The sequence below is a fragment of the Callospermophilus lateralis genome, chromosome 8, assembly GCF_048772815.1.
Source record: "Callospermophilus lateralis isolate mCalLat2 chromosome 8, mCalLat2.hap1, whole genome shotgun sequence".
In the NCBI taxonomy this organism is placed as follows: domain Eukaryota; kingdom Metazoa; phylum Chordata; class Mammalia; order Rodentia; family Sciuridae; genus Callospermophilus; species Callospermophilus lateralis.
In genome coordinates this window covers 118,484,109-118,502,616 of record NC_135312.1, presented here as the reverse complement: position 1 = coordinate 118,502,616, position 18,508 = coordinate 118,484,109, and the positions used below count along the sequence as shown (strand labels likewise).

Here is an 18,508-nt window from a genome sequence, read left to right as displayed (position 1 = left end):
GGTGCTTGAGGCAATCAATCTTGACCCATTGCAAATACTTGACCTCCAATTCTTTCCTGACAGGGGTGAGGTTGGTGCTTCCCAAACTATGGAAGTCTGTGTGACAAGTCTTGCCATCTGTATGCCATAGCCGGCAGCTGCAACCATAAGGCCTTGGTCTCACCCCGGATTTCCATCTCCCTGTCCCACTGCCCATCAGGCAGGAGAGGTGGGATACATCACATCATGAATGCTGAGCAGGAAGAACAGAACTGTATCAAGACTTTTCCATGTCATATCACGATTGCGTCTGGGTGTTGGCCACACCAGGAGTGTGACATTTCCCTAGTCACACAGCATCCTATGCTACACTGGGAGAGCTGCACTCCTCATTCTGCTCTTATCTCTTTGAGTTCTCCCGGAGCACTGCTGGTGCTGCTGGTCTGCTGCAAGCTTGGTGTACCCAGTTCTCTTGCTAACAATGGCAGTTGTCCCAGGACACTACCAGGCACACACCATGGCCTTCTGGAAGCAAATTAGGGGACTTGACTAGATCTATCTAGGGATAGGTCAGAGACTCAAACTGGAAAAGGAAGAGACTCCTTGTTCTATAATGGCTGAACTTCAGCAGGTAGCGACTGTGAACAGGAACTAACTCTGGAAAATACTGAGTAGTGGGAGGTTAAGGCGCTTAGTGATGGGATCCCTCATTTTTTTGTGATATTGAAAGGACTTACCCAGGATGGGATAGGCACTCTACTGAGAGGAAAACTGAATTACTGCCCAAAGTTCCAGTACTACACTGATCTCTATTGCTGACCTGGCAGGATAGGGCTGAAGTGAAGGTTCGGCCACATCAGCTTGATACTGTGTCCTGGCCTCAAATCATGGCAGGGAAGGAGCTTATGCTTCCTTAGTCATGTCTCTTACAAAGTCCCCTCTCCTGGAGTCTGGTCTGGTCTCTGGCCCTGCTAGATTTCTGTGTCTGCTCCAGAATGAAAGAGCACATCTCCTATTGATCCAGTATCTGCACACTTTCTCCAGCATGCCCGTGGGTCTTGCCCATAAGGTCCTCAGAATTCTAAAAGAAGATACAGCCTGTGATTTGCTACAGCCTGTGTCTGTCAGTCCGCGACTACTCCATGCCTACTGTTCCTCTACAGTAGTGAAAAAATGAGACCGCCATCCCTTGAGTCAAGTGTGGTAGGACCCCATCTCCAGCAGGTTGTGAGACATCTTCTTTCTAATAGAGTTTATACGTCTGCTGTGCCGAAGGACCTGCCAGGGGCGTCTGTGTGAGAGCTGGTCACATTTGTGCCAATGGGTTGAACATTACCCTTGACCGCAACCATGTGCCCAGTCTCTGTGAAAATGGCTTCTGCTTCTGTTCCTCATTTGCTCTACAGTTCCCCGAGGGAGCTGGAGCCCTGCCCTGGACTACAGCCTATTTGGTCAGGCCCTGAAAACCTGCCCATTGCCATCTGCTGGCTAATATCCTCTTTTAACCTGAATGGGGGCACCCGTGGTATCGGGATGCTGCCACCTGCCCCCAGCACAGCTGCTGCCTAGCTGTTGCTGTGGGGCCTCTGTTCACTTGTCTGGACCAATCAGATCTGATAAGCGGAAGCTACACCACCATCTCCTCAGTGGGAATCCTATAGCCAGGTGAGTCCCCCTCTATTCCAGCCACATATTCTTTTTATTTTTGTAGTGCCTTTATTTTATTTGTTTGCCTTTATGTGGTGCTAAGGATCCAACCCAGTGCCTCACATGTTAGGCAAGCACCCTGCCCCTGGGCTACAGCCCCAGCCCTTAGCCACACATTCTTGATGTTCCTATACTTCTTGTGAAAATTCTTCCACAGATTACAGAAGCTACACAGATGATTTTTTCCATCACCAGGCATATCATAGACTCAAAGGCAATCCCTGGAATATTCATCAACACTGACTCAGTGGTTTTATCAGTCAGGCCTGGTTCTAGGGTCTATGCACTGTTTAAGAGCATATGGAAAATTGTTAGATCTGACAAAACGTAGTTTCAAAACAAAGTCACCCACTCTAAAAATAATTTCAGAAGTCTTTCCATTATTTTAAGCAATTTATTTATTATGGAACATGGATGCATTTTATCATGCTGTAGGGTGGGGCACCCAAATGAGAGCAAGCCAAAGACTTGTGAGCAATATATCTCCACAGACCCACACAAATCACATCTCCCAGCTCATCTCTGCTCTCTGCCACTGTATGTTTGTCACTAAGATGATACAGGCAACCACGGTGCCATGGTTACTAACGATAGGACCAGGGAACACTACGATATGTATTGAATGAGTGAATGAACAGATGAATGAATCAAGTAAGCAATTTATAAGTCCTCTAATAGAAATGCATAGAGATTTTAAAAAATCAAAAGGAGAGGGACATGGGGATTTGTTTAATGGGCACAGAGTTTCCGTTTTGCAAGATGAAAAGTTCTGGAGATTGGTTGCCTAACAATGGGAATATACTTCACACTACTAAACTGTACATGGAGAAGTGGTTGAGTTCCTGGAGGGCAGGGACTTTGCCTTGTACACTCTTTTATCCCCTGGCGCTAGGTTCTAAATCAGTATTTGTTCAATGAATAAATGAATTTTGCTCTAATTTGTAATCTCATGACTGCATGGAACTCTGTTGCCTGGAAGTTGCTTCATCTATTTAACTAATCCTCTATTTTGAGATATTATAGGTTGGCTGCAATAGAACACTTCCATATGTTCTCTTAAATATTTCTGCACTCTTTCTTCTGAGCTCCATGACTGTTGCAGCTTCTTAGCCATCCCCCTTCCTTTTTCCTCTCCCGGTACAGTTTGCATTGTAGATAGACATTTCACTCTCCTGTCCTTACCCTGAATGTGCAGAAACTCAATCCAAGCTCCTAACACGGAGGTATCTTTATTTCACCTTTCCTATGACTTCCCAGCATGGCTCAAAACTACGCTTTCCACTGTAAGCAGGTTACTCCTCCTGCCCCTTTCTCAATTACGCTCCGGTGTATGTTGTTTGTTTTTACTGAATACATTCCTATTTCTTTATCTGCCTAAATTCAACCTATCTTTCAAGTCCACAGCCTGATCCTCCCGACTCTGTCAGTCTTCCCTGAATCCAGTCTGTATGATCTCTTACTCTGCTCTATTTTTCTGGCATGTCTGTGTCTGTCATGAGAGGTAGGCCTGACTACCTTCTAGAACCTACCAGGGTTAGAGTTAAAATCTCATCAACCGCAACTTCCTGGAGCACAGAAACCTTTTAGAAATTTAAAAAATCTGAAAGAATTGGTCAAAGTCCTATGTAATTCTAGCCACAAAGTAATAAATATTTAAAAAATTTAAGTGTTTTGCCATAGTCAAAATTTTTATGGAAAACAAGACAGGTTTTTTTTTTAGAGACTAAATAGCATATTCATGATAAAATATTTTCTTCTTCACACATATATTAGATAATACACACATCATCTACATACTATTATCACATAGATAATTTTAATTCTTAAATCCCTATTTGAATCCTTGATCGATCACTACACAAGATCTGTTTCTGACTATTTTGTTGTTGTTTTAGACTTTGGCTTGTCATAAGATAAAACTATTAAGTATGAACTTATATTTAAAGGAATATTTCCTTCAGAAATTATTGTAAAATAATGGTAGGGTGGTATCCAAGTTATATAGCTTTGGGACTTTTACATAGGGGAGTAGGACACTAGGAAAATCATGAAGTGCACATTTCATTTTTTTTCCTCAAGAATTTTCATACATGAGAAATCAAGTTAAAATGAACAGAGAGGCCTGTCATGAAATAAAAAAAATTAAAATTGCAGCTTGTGGACTGAGGGGTGTGTGTGCGTATGTGTGTAGTGGGGAGGTACTTTCTCTCTGTGAGGATGCTGCTGAGAACTCCAGGCTGAGTTGCCCAGACAGGAGCCGAGCAAGGAATGCTATAAAGAATATTCTGCAAGGAATACTGAAGCTGGGTCTGTGAGTCACGTGCCTTTGCTCTTTGACCTCAATAATCTGCATCTTGAACTCAAGTCTTTTTCTCAACTCCCACCTGCTTTCTGGTTGCCTGGTCTCTGCATCCTGACAAAGCCCACTTACCGGCTTCCTCGTAGAGAAGGCCCATGTGCGCATGCGCCTCGGCCTCTTTCCTCCCACCGTCGATTTTGATCAATTGTGCAATCTGAAAACATCGTTCATAGAAGTGGTTCCTTACCCACTTGTCTTCAGCGTTATCGAAGAAACAGGCCAGAGCGTACAAGTTATTATACACTTCTTCAAGGTGTCCTTCAAAAAGAGAAAAATACAAACTACATTAGAAAGAGGATGTCTCGTGGCACATGCTTGGGAACGGCAAACCGGTGCTGTGACATTTATTCCCATTTTATTCCTAAAAGTGTGGTTATTTTATAAATGTAATCTGAATGCAAAATTAAAATAATTACATGTTAACGGATATCCACATAAGCAAATCAACAAAAGTCTTTCCAAAAATGTACAACATACTAGAAATTGACATATGGTTTAGATTAAAATAGGGGACTTTATGTAAGACATGGACTGGAAATATCAATTAGCAGTGTACCTAATTTTTCTTGGATAAAGGACTGTCATTGGGTACTTTTCACATTGGAGGTTTAAAAAATGTTTTGAGATGGCAGAGAAAGTAATGCTTCTTAAAATGACAAAATAATGTAAATGAAGAAAACAGAGAGGGTATGGGAATGCTGCACTATTTTCACCCTGAAGGAAAAAAAAAAATCATAGGGTTTGATAGATATAAGAAATGATGATCAGGATACCTCTGTAAGCTGTACACGTTTTCTGATAAAGTTTCTAGCAACATAGGTTTTTCTGACAGTGTTAAGAAAGAACAGACTTCTATGCTTCTATATTCTGGGGATTTTTTCCCCACTGAAAATGCATACATACTAAGCATTCCTTTTACTCAGATAGTTGTTACTTTATTACTTGAACCCTTGTAGTTTTTCCCCCCTAAAGTGGCACCTGAATTATATGTATGCAAAAAGGTTTGTTAATAAATTATGAATTGTCCTTATAAACCCACTGCCATAGTAATAGAAATATCTGCAGGGCTGGCACTGTGGCTCAGTGGCAGAGTGCTTGCCTCACACTGGGTTTGATCCTCAGCACCACATAAAAGTAAGCAAATAAAATAAAGGCACGCTGTCCATCTACAACTACAAAAAAAAAAAAAAAACTTTAAAAAAAGTGTTGCGTGTTAATGAATTGTACCTCAGTCCTATAAGCCCCTCTCAAATGGTGAATGTGAACAAATTTATAACCTTTCTGTCTTTTTGCATTTATTCTGAAAGCACACTTGTAAATAGGTAGTGGCCTGAGTTACTGTTCTAAAACTTTTTTTTTTAACTGTGATTGTGGAGTAGAATTCATTGATGCAATTGCTCACTACTACCAGAAGAGTCAGCCTATTTGTTCCTGAAGGTATTACAATAATGAAGAATATTGCCCATTAATGAATCTCTAAGATTAAATCCAAAGGCTCAGAAAAGTGAAACAAGCTAAATAAAAGGTGGTTGTCAAGAACTATAAATAAGTCATCCAGTGTTTCAACAGAAATTTTTAAAACCCTTGCCATTCCTTCACTTACACCTCTTATGTATATATTTATTCATCGAATGTGAATAGACCATGCAAGTCTATTTCTTAATATTTCATATTTCTTTGTCATATTTACTAATTAGAGAGTTTTATTCTTTTTGGATTGAGTAAAGAATTTCATATACTCTACTTAAATAAAATATTTTATATAAAGAATATTTTATATAAAGAATATTTTATATAAAGAATATTTTATATAAATTTTTAAAACTATATACATAATCCTGCAATAATTTTTCTATTTTTCAGTAAATAAACATTAATATAAAAATATTCCCAACATGTCATAAGCAATGTTTTTTTAAAAAGACAATGAGCTATACTTATATAAGTTATTAAGATACCATATTGAAAGACTACTTCTCAGCTAAGCTATTTTTCTGTTTGTCGTATGTATACTTTACATTCTAAGTAGTCTTTCTCCTTGCTTGTAGATCACTCTCTTGAATTGTCAGTAAGTATATTCAGAAGATGAAAATCAATTTTATTGTTGGTCTGTTACTTAAACACTATGCTCTCTAAAGAAGAGATTCCATAATGAAATAAATTTCAGAAGTATACACACAATATATGTAAGCATGAAAAGGGCTCTAATAAGTCCCGCGATAAATCAACCTTCTTAACTTCAATGATAGTTCACCAAACTTATTTTAGCAGATAATTTTTTGTTTTTGTCTTTGCATAAAACTTATAATATATTTTGGAGCTTTGCTTGATTAGAACACGCTTTGTGTATATTAAACAAATGTTACAGGAAAAAAATTGCTGCTCAACTCTTGGCAATAATTTAAAAGTCAAGCGTAAATAATGTTGGAATTATCTATTGATTCAGTTACCCATTACCATTATTGCCATCTCTTCCCCAACCCCATGGGGCTCAAGATTTTAATCATAATGTTACATACAGATGGTACGAAGATGATTCACAATAATGGATAAAACAGGGAATGTGTCAGGGACAAAGAAACCCTTCCAGGAGTGGAAAATCATCCAATAAGAAATGGCTGGCTTACTTTAAACACAACTTTGCTCTAAAACAGCAAGTGATATTTTGTTAAAGTTATTTAAATAACTCTAGATTACTGCTCTGTAAATCTCAAGAGACAGAACTGACCTGAGACGACTATTCTTAGTGCCATAGTTTTGATTAAATGAACTTCATTGTGACCCTAGAGCGATGGTCTTTCCAATGAGAAGCAATGAGGTTTCTCAGAGACACATTATTTTAGGATAATTGTTTCAGACCCCCCTCCCCCACCATATGGGATGGAACCTTGAGATGCTATTCACAGATTTCTATGTTTTGGATACATGTGTGTGTATGTATATATATATATATATATATATATATATATATATATATATATATATATATATATACCCACACGCACATACACACACACACATATACACACACATGCACATATACATGTGTATGTTTTAAGATTAGGATTAACTCAAGTTATTAAAAACAAAAACGTGTATCTCATTTTTATGGGGCATTCCTTCTTCAAATCACAATTTTCCCTCAATTAAGTTCATGTGTTGACTGTAAGAAAAAATTACACACCTTCTTTACAAAGGACCATATAAATGCTTACATGTTATTCAATTGAATTATTTCCACTAAACTTTTTTTGCAACATTTCTGATTTTCTCTATTTCAACTAGGCAAAAGCCACTGCAGTTTTTAGGAAAGAACTCTACAGACCATTTAGGCTGAACAAGAAGTAATTTTGCCCCATTTAACAAGTGCAACCTTAGTTACCATGAATATGTGATAAACCGCTCTGTGAAGAAAATATTTCCTTTCATGACTGACCACTTACGCAAGACTTTGTCTATAATGAAATTGGGATTTCGTGAGTTTCAAATTGGAGGAATATTTTTATTTTTGTGTATAGTTACCATTTTTTAAAATGAAAGATTATAAATCAAAATGTGTTCTACCTTCAAGCAAACTATTTGGTATTTTGGTTTCTTTATCATTACAGAAGCCTTTATGACAAGTTGACTCATCTGTGACACTTTATGACAAGGCAGAGTTTTTGCTCATATTTATGCTGCTCAAATGAAAGCCCCCAACTCACACAGTGAATATGATGGAATTCAACTTGAAAAAGTGGCTACTGGGCAGGTTTTATCTTGACTAGTTGTGCTTCCAGCATCAATATCACTTCAGAATTTGGGGCTGACATGGGAATGCAGGTTTTTCACAAAAGTGTATTTTATTCCCAATAGTTAATTTCTTGAGAAATTATCTAAATCACATTTTAAAGTTCACCAACAGACTCCATTTTAAAGTCAACCCGGCATTTAAATACTTTTCATAGTGTAAATAACCCAGTCCCATCTCAACCCCGCCACCCCCTCCACCCTAATTTGCTTGATGTGCTATTCACAGTTTGGACATCTTGTCGTCTTCAGTCAGGTCACATCTTGATGGGACTTCACTCTAGAAGCTGAGAGACTGTGGCTGCCTCTGTGGCTGTCCCCTGTCTCATCAGATGGCTCTATCGAAGCTGGGGGGCTAACAGAAATTTGTCCGATACCCATAAATGGTCTGAAATGAAACACTGTCATGTCAAGGCCCAAGATTTTATTTTATTTTATTTTGAGTTCTAACATGTTTTCACCCAAAATGTTGAAGAAACGAACAATTTAGAACACCAAATTTATATGCCAAAATCTGGGACTTCCATTTTTTCTTTAATTATAAGTGACCAATTAGAATGATCAATTTTTAACATGTGACTGAAAAATACTTATAACACTATCAATATAATGATAATAGAGATGAAAATATTTTCCCCAATTCTTGACATATAACTTTCTGGAAAATATTAAAATACAAAAAAAAGGAATTTATTAGAAATTATTCCATGGAAAGTATAAAATTAACAATTTTAACCTCAATTGTGAATTGCAAGTACTTTGTATCTTCTCAGTATTCCCTAATATAAAATTTCTGATTCAAGTAACATGTCATGAGAAAAACTTCAAAGCTCATTTACATAAATTCTGGAAAATCGGTATCATTTTGAACTGACAGTGCTGTTCTAAAGTATCTCCTTAGCAAAAGTCAAGAGGCAGATAAGGACAAATTATGTAAATGATAATAATTCATGATCTGAGAGATTTAAATCTGTTGGAAAGTTCTAGAAGATGTCATTAGGTGCCATGTGATGTCTTCCCGCCAGGAGAAGACATCACCAGGAGAGTGACAGCACCAGGAGACCCTATGTCTGGGCTGCCCCTTCATTCAGTGGTCCCTATTATTTGTCCATAAATATGCTTAGTTGACTAGAGAGACCTGGGCTAAGTTGTCTCAATGTTTCCCGTGCACGCAGGAGACAATCTGGAACCTTCCCTAGGGGACCTGCCCACCATCTCTCCACCTACCTTTCCTCTCGGCGGCCTCGGCCCTGGTCAGGTGGTGGTATAAGTAATCTAGTTTATCTAGCTGATCCTCCAGGGGCTTCTGCGTCCAGAAGATGGACCTGCGTCGCGCAGCCACCCTCAGGGTCTCCCACTGCTCCATCAGAGCAAAGAGCTCAGTGAAGGACTCGTGATAACCCTCCCGCAGCATGTCCACGCAGATGTTCTTCTTGTACGAGTTCCTGTAGCTGGGAATAAGAATCAGAAAGCTCAATGCCTCGTTTTAATCCTTTCAATCTGCCCGGTGTTTTCATTCTCTGATAATTAAAGGCTGAACAGTGTTTCTTTCTTTTTATTTCTTCCCCTCAGTGAAAGCACTGAAAACTATCAAAAGATCTTTGCCTCAGACACTTATAATTGAACTACTTCAGTTTAATGAAAGATGCCAGAAGCTATCTAAATACAGTAATTTTAATGAAATTACATTATAAATATATCCGTTCCAGAGCTGGGCTCCCTTTGATAAGGACAATAAGCTAGTTCACTGACAGTATTAAAAAATACTGGATACACCAGCCTTCCACCCAAACAAGCCAACCCATCCAATCAGAAAACTACAATAAGCCGGGCAAAAATCACATTTGCTATTTAATATCAAAGCAACATCCTCCCTGTATTTGGCAGTTTTGTTGTATGTTATGGAAGTTTATCATTCATTCATTCATTCATTCATACAGAATGCTTTATTGAACTCTGTCGCTATATATACATATCATTATATATACTGATATAAACTTTACATATATGTATATATATATATATATATATATATATATATATATATATAATTATTTTCAGGTAGAATTAAGTTATTGGTTTGCTAATTCATTGCTTAGTTTCAGAACTCAGGAGGCTGAAGTAGGAGGAACACTTGAGCACAGGAGTGTGAGATCACCCTGGGTAATAGCAATATCCCAGCTCAACAAACAACAATGAAAACAAATCCTAACTTTAATAATAAACCGTATGCAAGGACATTGACAGAGGATAGTTCATCTACTCATTCAATGAATCACTATTGCATTTCCTACTAAGTACCATCCAGTGTTCTAAACACTCAGTATTCTTGTGAAGTTGGCATTCTAGTGGGAAAACACAATCCCATAATTAAGAAATGAAAAATGATGATTGAAAATGTCTACATAAGAAATATACAAAATTATGGTATGTGGTGGCTATTCACCTATCAAAAAGAACAACCAGGTATATATATATATATATCTTTCTATTAATTTTTGTAAGCTTTTTTTTTAAAAAAAACCCTGAGAACTCAATATTTAGAAAAACTGATATATGATACTATTGGCAATAAAAATTTCAGTGTAGACTGGGAAGAGCTCAGAATTAGAATATCCAATTTGTCCCAACCTCCCTGGTCTTAATTTCCTCTCATTTGTAAAATATACACATTCATATCTGCCCTCCCTACATCGCAGGATTCTTTCAGGAACAAGATGAAATTAAGTGAAAATGCTGCGGGAATGTGAAGCCTTTGCTACTGGTCATCAGCTCCTGGCTGTCATTCGATTCACCTGTAGAGTTTCCACAGCAAAACTGCCCAGGTTCCATCTGCCAAGAATTTCTCATTCCGCGAATCTACTTGGGTAGAAATCAAGAGTGGTGAGTGGAGAGTACGGAGATATGGAGGTTTTCATTTTTGTCTTTATTTATCTATTTTTAAGTGGGATCCAGACAATGAAGGGACCTCATAGTAAAGCAATGGTAAGAAGCTCAGACTCAAAGCAAGGAGTGATGGAGAGTCCTGGAGAGGCTGAGTCCCAATGGACAGGGGTGACTGCTTTTGAGAAAAGGCATCTGGAAGGAATGACTCTGAACAGCAGTGCTCCCCCACACCAGCAGCCAGTCTGTTGTACCAGCTCATAGAGTAAGGAAAGCACGTTCCTGGGTCAAAAGATCAACAGCTACCATTCGGTTTGAGCCAAGAAATATTCAAAACAGGGAGAGTAAATTTTGGAGTGACCGTTTTTTATTCTCCTGTTTGTCCCTCTAGTTGAAATAGAAGGGGAAAAGGGAGACAGAAAGGCCATGTCCTCCCTGCTCCCCTTTATTCCAGTCGAATACCAGAGGGGTAGGTGAGAAGAACAAGCCAGCAACCTGTGAAGTTCAGTGGGATCTAAGTGTGGAAGACACTGGAACCTGCTTCCTGTGTGAGTCTTGAAGGTAGGAGATTACCAACATCCCTGCTGCCCACCTCCCCATGCACCGGGCACAAGAAGGCAGGGAGCCGTCAAGGGTTTGTAGGCAGAAGAGAACCAGAGAACCAGAACCAGCCCTATGATGTCCCGAAGTCACTCAGTGGTATGGTGTGACATTATGAAAAAATGTCATAACTTTTCAGAGGGCTCCACAGATGACACTAATGGAAGGGGAAGGTCACTGTGTCTGCCACTGTGTTATCCAGCCATAGCCAGGGATGTGTGCTGAGAGGCTCATGGTGAAAGTCTCACTGGGGTTGGAAGGATGGCACAGCCATGATTGAAATGGGCAGCACCAGGGGCCTCTGAAAGGCTTCAGGCCAGCATATTGCCAGAGCTGATAAACAAGGATGGACTGGGGACAGTTGCCTGCACAGGATGCCACAGCCTAGAGATGCATTCAGCTACAAGTGAGAGAGAACACACCTTACAGTATTTTGAAAAATAGAGAATCTACTTTTTGCCTAATCTTAGGCAGCCAAGGACCTGGCTTACTGGACTGGCAAGTTCAAGATCAAGGTCCCTGGGATTATCTTGACCTTCTCTCCTCCTTGTTCCCTGCTAGTGGCCCATAGGGCTCCAGAGACCATGTTCACTTTCCAGAAGACAGTGGAATGTGAGGGGGCATTGACTGTGTCTTTCCTTATTTGGGGGAAACACAGAATCATACCTGCAACTCCTAGCAGATTTCTACTTTGGACCCTTTGTTTAGAACTGTGACATATGACATCCCACTCTCCCTTTGCTGCAAGGAGTCTGGAAACCCAAATGTCCTGACTCCTCTTGGGCACAGTGATGTCCCAACCCAATTTGAGCTGTGTAAGCAAAGAAGAAAGAGGACTGGGGACTGGATGGGCAAATCAGTGACAATGACAAGGTCCTCCATGAAAATCTGAAAGTAAATTCTGTCATATGCTGTTACCCTGCCTGCTCCCCATGTTGACAGATAAAATGCAGAATGCTCAGTTCAATTTGAATGTCATATAAATTACAAATGATTTTCTTTTTAGTATTAGAATCCCCTAAGTATTTCATGGGACATACACACACACACACTTGAGTTTTTGAAAGTGAAATTCAATTCATGTATTTTTATTTGCTAAATCTAGTAACTCTACTTCCTTCAGCCCCCTTCAGTACAATGCTGTTTCTGTATTGGAAGATAGGGTGACGAGGAAGATGTTTTAGAATCTTGAGCAACCTGAGAAATTGTGGAATTGGACTGACTACCTGGGAGTGACAAGATTGGATTTTTACACTAGGGAGGATCAAGGCTCAGGGCCAGGAATTAAAATTAAGTTATAAAAAAATAAAGACTTTCAATTTAGCATCCTTGAGTTTGTGACTCTGAAATTCACACCTGATCCAAGAGAAGGGATGGGAGGAGGGTGAATCTGGGAGTAGGGAGAAAAGATGGGAAACTCAGGTGGCCGTGGATGGGAGAGGCTAACGGGGCTGGAACTGGGGTGCAGGCAGGGGGCTAAGTAGGGTTAGGTGGATCCAAAAAATACTTAGAAGATAAAAATATTGGGTACCTGGTGGCTGAATGGCTGTTGGAGGTGAAGGACAGGAAAGAGCTCGGATGATGACCAGGTTTTCTGATTGAGTAATGAGTAATTGGTAATTTGCTAAAGAGGGGAACATTTGCTACTGGGAAAGATGATGAATTTGGGTTCAGATAGCTTGAGTTTGGGAGTACCCAAGGGCTCTTGCAAGTGGTCCCCTAGAAGGCAGTTTGTGGGGTGACGTGGAAGGCCTCTGATGACACAGCCTGGAATTGCTTCAGAGGAGCAATGCCAACTTCAGATGCTCATGCATTGGCTGCCAGAATGTTTTCCTATGAGTGAAGAAAGCCTGCTGCAGCAAAAATAAAGAAAAGGACCACGAAGTAAAAATTAAACAGTGACTTCAAACAATGAAAAGATGCACTGGGCAGAACAGTTGGGAGGTCATTTCAGTTTTAACCCTAATCCAGACAGAGAGGTAGAAAATCACTCTCCAGATCCTTCTGCCTTCACATGGGAGATGAAGGGGGGTCTGGCCCATCCAGCATGGAGCCCTACTTCTGCTGTGGCACACCTGAAAACACTTCTGCAACCAGCCAGCCTTATATGTGGGATAGGAATTCAAGGACTCCCTAGTCAGGGGGTAGATTATTGACCCAAATTAGAGGGAGACCCGGTCTTTCCCATGAGCTGGAATGCTGAGGCAAGAAGCACAGGTGTGGGAGAGGCAGGAGCCCTGGGCAGCTGGACTGGACAAGATTCTCCAGTAGTCTTCCTACCTACATCCATGCAAGGGGTCTGTGTCTTGTCCACTTCTTCTGAGCTAGTTTCTCCCCCATATTCCACCAGTCACCTAACATCCTTTCCATAAAATCATTTCCACTTAGTCAGAATGGGTTTTCATTGCCTTTTGACCAGAGAACACTAAGTGATTCAAAAGAAGCTGGACTAGGAGTATTTCCAACATATCTTTCAGGTTCAAAACACCAACAATATATAGCATTGATTTTTAAAGATTTCTAGTAATTTTTTTGAAAAGGTCATTTTTTTTTGCAGAAGATATACCAAATAAGAATATGTTTAAATATGTATATATAACTTTGTTGACACCATTTCTATTTTGTACACACCTATATGCATGTACAAATGCACCTGTAAGCCATTTAAGCCTCATGAGTAATATTTGAGAGCAAGAAAGAATCATAGTTATTTACTAAATAGGTTCCTACTAAATCTTTAAAGTAAGGCGAACTATTTAATCTGAATATCTTCATTTATTAAAATGAATTGATTCTTGGAAAACAAAAATACATGTCAATTTTCATTATTATATTTGGATTTCTCAGATTTTTTTATTTCTTAAGAGACAACCACAGTTGAAGTTCACTTTCTTTGTGAAGAGGAAAATAAATAGAAATGTAAACAAGATCCAAATTCATTATTTAAATTGTTATTCCATTTGGATGTAAAGATTTTACTCTTTGGTTTCATTTATACATTAAATTTTGTCTAAATTAAGATGTTGCTTTTAAGCATCAGAAGAAGGAAAATTTCTTTGACTCTAAACTGCCCTACAAGATGAAAATTGAGAATTCTATTAAAAATTATGAAGAGATTTACTATGATGGGATTTGGGGGAGAGTTCTGACAGAAAAAAATCTATATACCACTCACAAAAGTAGAAGTGGGGACATTGATAGACACACTGGGCATCCATAAATCTGCATCGGGAGGAAGATCTCTACTGCAGCAGGTACCTCAGGCTGCATTGGGATCAGGGAAGCAGCTGGAGAACAGACTTAAAATAGAATAAGGGAGTTGCACATTTCATACAGGTTTTACTGCCTTTTAAAGGCATTGTTCAAGAAATTTTGCTAAAACTATCATAGTTTATATCAAAATTTCCCTAAAAAATGACAAGTTTTTAAAAACATTTAGAAACTGACAACAAAATTCAACAATCCGGCTCGAGCTTCATAGCAGCTGAATGTGGAGGTGCTGGGAAATGCGGGGTGTGCTGGTCTACAGGCACAGAAATATGACACGGATTTTAAATTCCTCCTTCAATAGCTACTATTTTCGGAACTCCCACAATGTGTCAGGCACTGTGTAAATATCACTTCTAACTCACTCCACAACTGTGTTAAGTACTACTTTAATTTATACAGATTTAAAAACAAACACACAACAATAACAAAACACACACACACACACACACACACACACACACACACACACACACACACACCTCCAGCTATCAGTGAGGCTGTGAATTGCCCCAAACCACACAAGCTAATAAATGGCAGAGTTGTGATTCACACCCAACCCTCTTTGACTTTGGATTGTGAATTCTTTCCACTTCCCACATTGCCTCCTGGGACATCAACTATTGTTGCTTTTTCTCCTCTTTTCCTCCTGCCCATTCTTACAACTTTCTATTTATTTGCATTGACCATTTAGGAATTTGACAAAATTTGACAATTATGATGTAATCTCCAATTTGAAAGCCGTTCTCTTTATCCATGCTAATCCATGTTGATGTTGGATTGGGAGCAGAGATCAGTATCATTCTGTGGCTCTCCCAGAGGATCTCCCTCTTTTAAAGGAGGGAGCAGACGCTAGTAGCATTCATGAAAAGCAAATTAAATAGATAGATTCCCACTCAAGGGTGTAACAGCTACCAGGATAAACCACTGACAAACATTTAAAAGGGTAAAAAGTGCATACTTCTACAAACCCAGAAAAGACAAATAGGTGAAATGAATAGGTATAACAATTTATTTTATCTTGTCCCCATCTAAATTAATGCATAAACTAAGAGGTTGACTTTGACGGTGTAAAGCATTATCACCTATTCAAATAAGGACAATTACATTTATCATATTTCTTCCCGGGACAAACTAAAATTATGGTAACAAGGTGAAGCTTCACATTCAGTCAAATATTTCAAACCATTCAATAAAAAAAAACATACTTTAAAACAAGAGCATAAATTTTTAATTTAATCTGACAAAGATAAATTCAAAAGATATGTAATAGCTAATCAAAAGTCAGGGTAATACTTTTATTCCATTAAGTTAATATTTATAAGTCACTAGTGGGTTATCTGTGTCAGTTATAACAGTCTTACATTCATATCGTAGGGATAAATGTTATTGGAATCACCTACGGGATAATTACATTGACTTAAATTAATACTTAAATAGCTTCAGTTAATATAATTCCATGAAATAAAGAGAATCACTATTCCTACACATACTTCTCAGTGTAGGTAGATATTACATATAAAAAAAATTTTAAAAAGTTATTTTCTGATATATGCAGACTGATAACGATTTTGTAAGTTCCTTGGTATGTGTAATCGTTTTTAGAAAATGGTAATTGTTTTTTTTTTCACCCAAAGCTAACACAATGATATAGCCACATAAATAGATAAAGAAAAAGAAACTAGAAAAAAAAATTGTGTTTGGAATGACTTCATTTTAAAAATATGTAGAATTACAATGAAAATTGAAAGTATTGATTTTTTTACACCTTTAGGTTTATATTATTTGTCATAGTACAGATTACTACTGATTAATAATTGTACTGCCATCTCATATATATGCATGTGTATGTATTTGTAATAAACATGGAAGAGTAATAAACTCATGGAAATTTAAGATTTTAAGACTTTTGTTTTATATGTAATTCAAAACAGCAAGAAAAAGAAGTTTTAATATAAAAAAGTTGCTTAAATGTAAAGAATTCCAATGAGTTGACTGGTCTCTGGGGGCATCTACTGGAAATTTAGCAAACTGCAGTTACATCATGTAAATTTGATAACTTTCATTAACTGTCTTAATACAGATATTATTTTAATTGATATGCAAATAAGATGATATTCAAAGAATATAAATGCAAAGTTATGCATGGATTCTATATCACCCATGCAGAACTGCAAAACAAGTAGCTGTCTATGAGACCACTTAACAGATACTGCACTCTATTTATATATTTTAAAATGTAAATACAGCAGGTGGCATCTCACAGATTAACAGTTTTCAAATCATTTCATTCTCATTTTTGGAAAATTAGAAAGATATTATAGAGATGAGCATTCATATATTTAATGAGGCATTTTTATTAACTGAATAAAATGCATATAAAAAGTACTTTCAAATTGTAATGTCTTCTCTCTGAAACAAATTCACTTTGCATCTTAGTACATCCACCGATCACAAATAACATGATGATCAACTGCTTATTTTCTATGACTTAGCTTAATGACTACATGTTAATATTTTAAAAAGTAGAATTTTCTTATATCAGAATCAGAATCCTTCACTACAATTTGTCATTACAATTTGAATTAGTTATTAAAATGAACATTATTAATTCTCCTAAACACTTCAAAACTTCAAATAATGAACACAATACAACCAGTTGAGCTTACACATAGTTTTAAGATGTATTTCAAAAATAGCTCTTTTCATAATATTTTGCAGTTATAACTAATTATGAAAAAAGCTCAATAGCATAACCATTATAATATTATTTTCTTCGTAAAATTTGTTGGTGTTTTTTTATGAGAGAAAATAAAAATACTTGAATGTACAAATATTGTGCTATATATATATATTATATGATCATGATTTTATATATTGCTATATAAATAATTTAATTATAATTTTATATAAACTCTCTTTGAAAGACTGAATGGAACATATTAGCTTCATTCCAAAACCCCCTCATTTATGTATTAATTTATACTTTTTCTGAAAACTTCATTAAAACTTCTGTCCAAATAAATATATCACCTTGAATTGTATAAATTTTAAAAAGCAAGTCAAGGGGCTGGGGATGTGACTCAGGAGTATCGCGCTGGCCTGGCATGCGTGCGGCCCGGGTTTGATCCTCAGCACCACATACAAACAAAGATGTTGTGTCCGCCGAAAACTAAAAAATAAATATTAAAATTCTCTCTCTCTCTCTCTCTCTTTAAAAATAAAAAATATAAAATAAAAAAGCAAGTCAAAATTAAAAATACTATCAATAAATCAGAATATAAATGTAGTAGGATTTTTGTTTCAGTTTAATTTCGAATAGCTAGACTAACTTCATAATTTTAATCAATAAATAAAATCTACCCGCAGAATATTATAAATAGAAATTTTATGTGGTTTTCTAAACAGTTGTAAGTTTGCTAATTTGAATTTTTAGAAAAACTTAGAAATGTAAATTTTGCTTTATAATTTTACAAACTGCAAATTCTTATCTATTAATAATAAAATTTAGGAAACACAACTTTCAAAATTTTAAAAGTATATACAAATTGAAACATACCATTTGGAAAAAACTATTTAAACCAAGTTCAAACTTGAATTCGTTTTAAAGAGACATAATAAGGTTAATAATTAAGGAATAAAGTCTACCTCACAGAATTTTGTAACTCAGACTATAACTAATATAATTCTTTCAACAATAATATATTGAACAATTTTGTCAGCAAAGAATTGTCCCAAAAGCACAATAAGAATTCATTTCATGGGTTATTTTATTTTAGGACACATGGATTATTTGTGTCAAATGGAAAAAAAAATTATTTCACAGTTTCAATTGTTAGCACTAATGCTTAGTGTTAGCAGAAGTCACTTTTTGTGAGATCAAATCAATGAATGTTTATAAATCAAATAATAATTTTGCTGGTG

General features: G+C 37.2%; 1 protein-coding gene across 1 annotated transcript in view; it reads right to left on the bottom strand.

The window, feature by feature from the left end:
* Positions 1–18,508, bottom strand: part of Ttc29 (tetratricopeptide repeat domain 29) — a 126,313-nt gene that overhangs the window by 89,693 nt on the left and 18,112 nt on the right. The window contains exons 3-4 of the mRNA XM_076864083.2: positions 9,062–9,285; positions 4,118–4,303 (exon numbers count right to left, since the gene is read on the bottom strand). Of these exons, the coding sequence (XP_076720198.1) occupies positions 4,118–4,303; positions 9,062–9,285 (410 nt within the window). The remainder of the gene's footprint in view (positions 1–4,117; positions 4,304–9,061; positions 9,286–18,508) is intronic.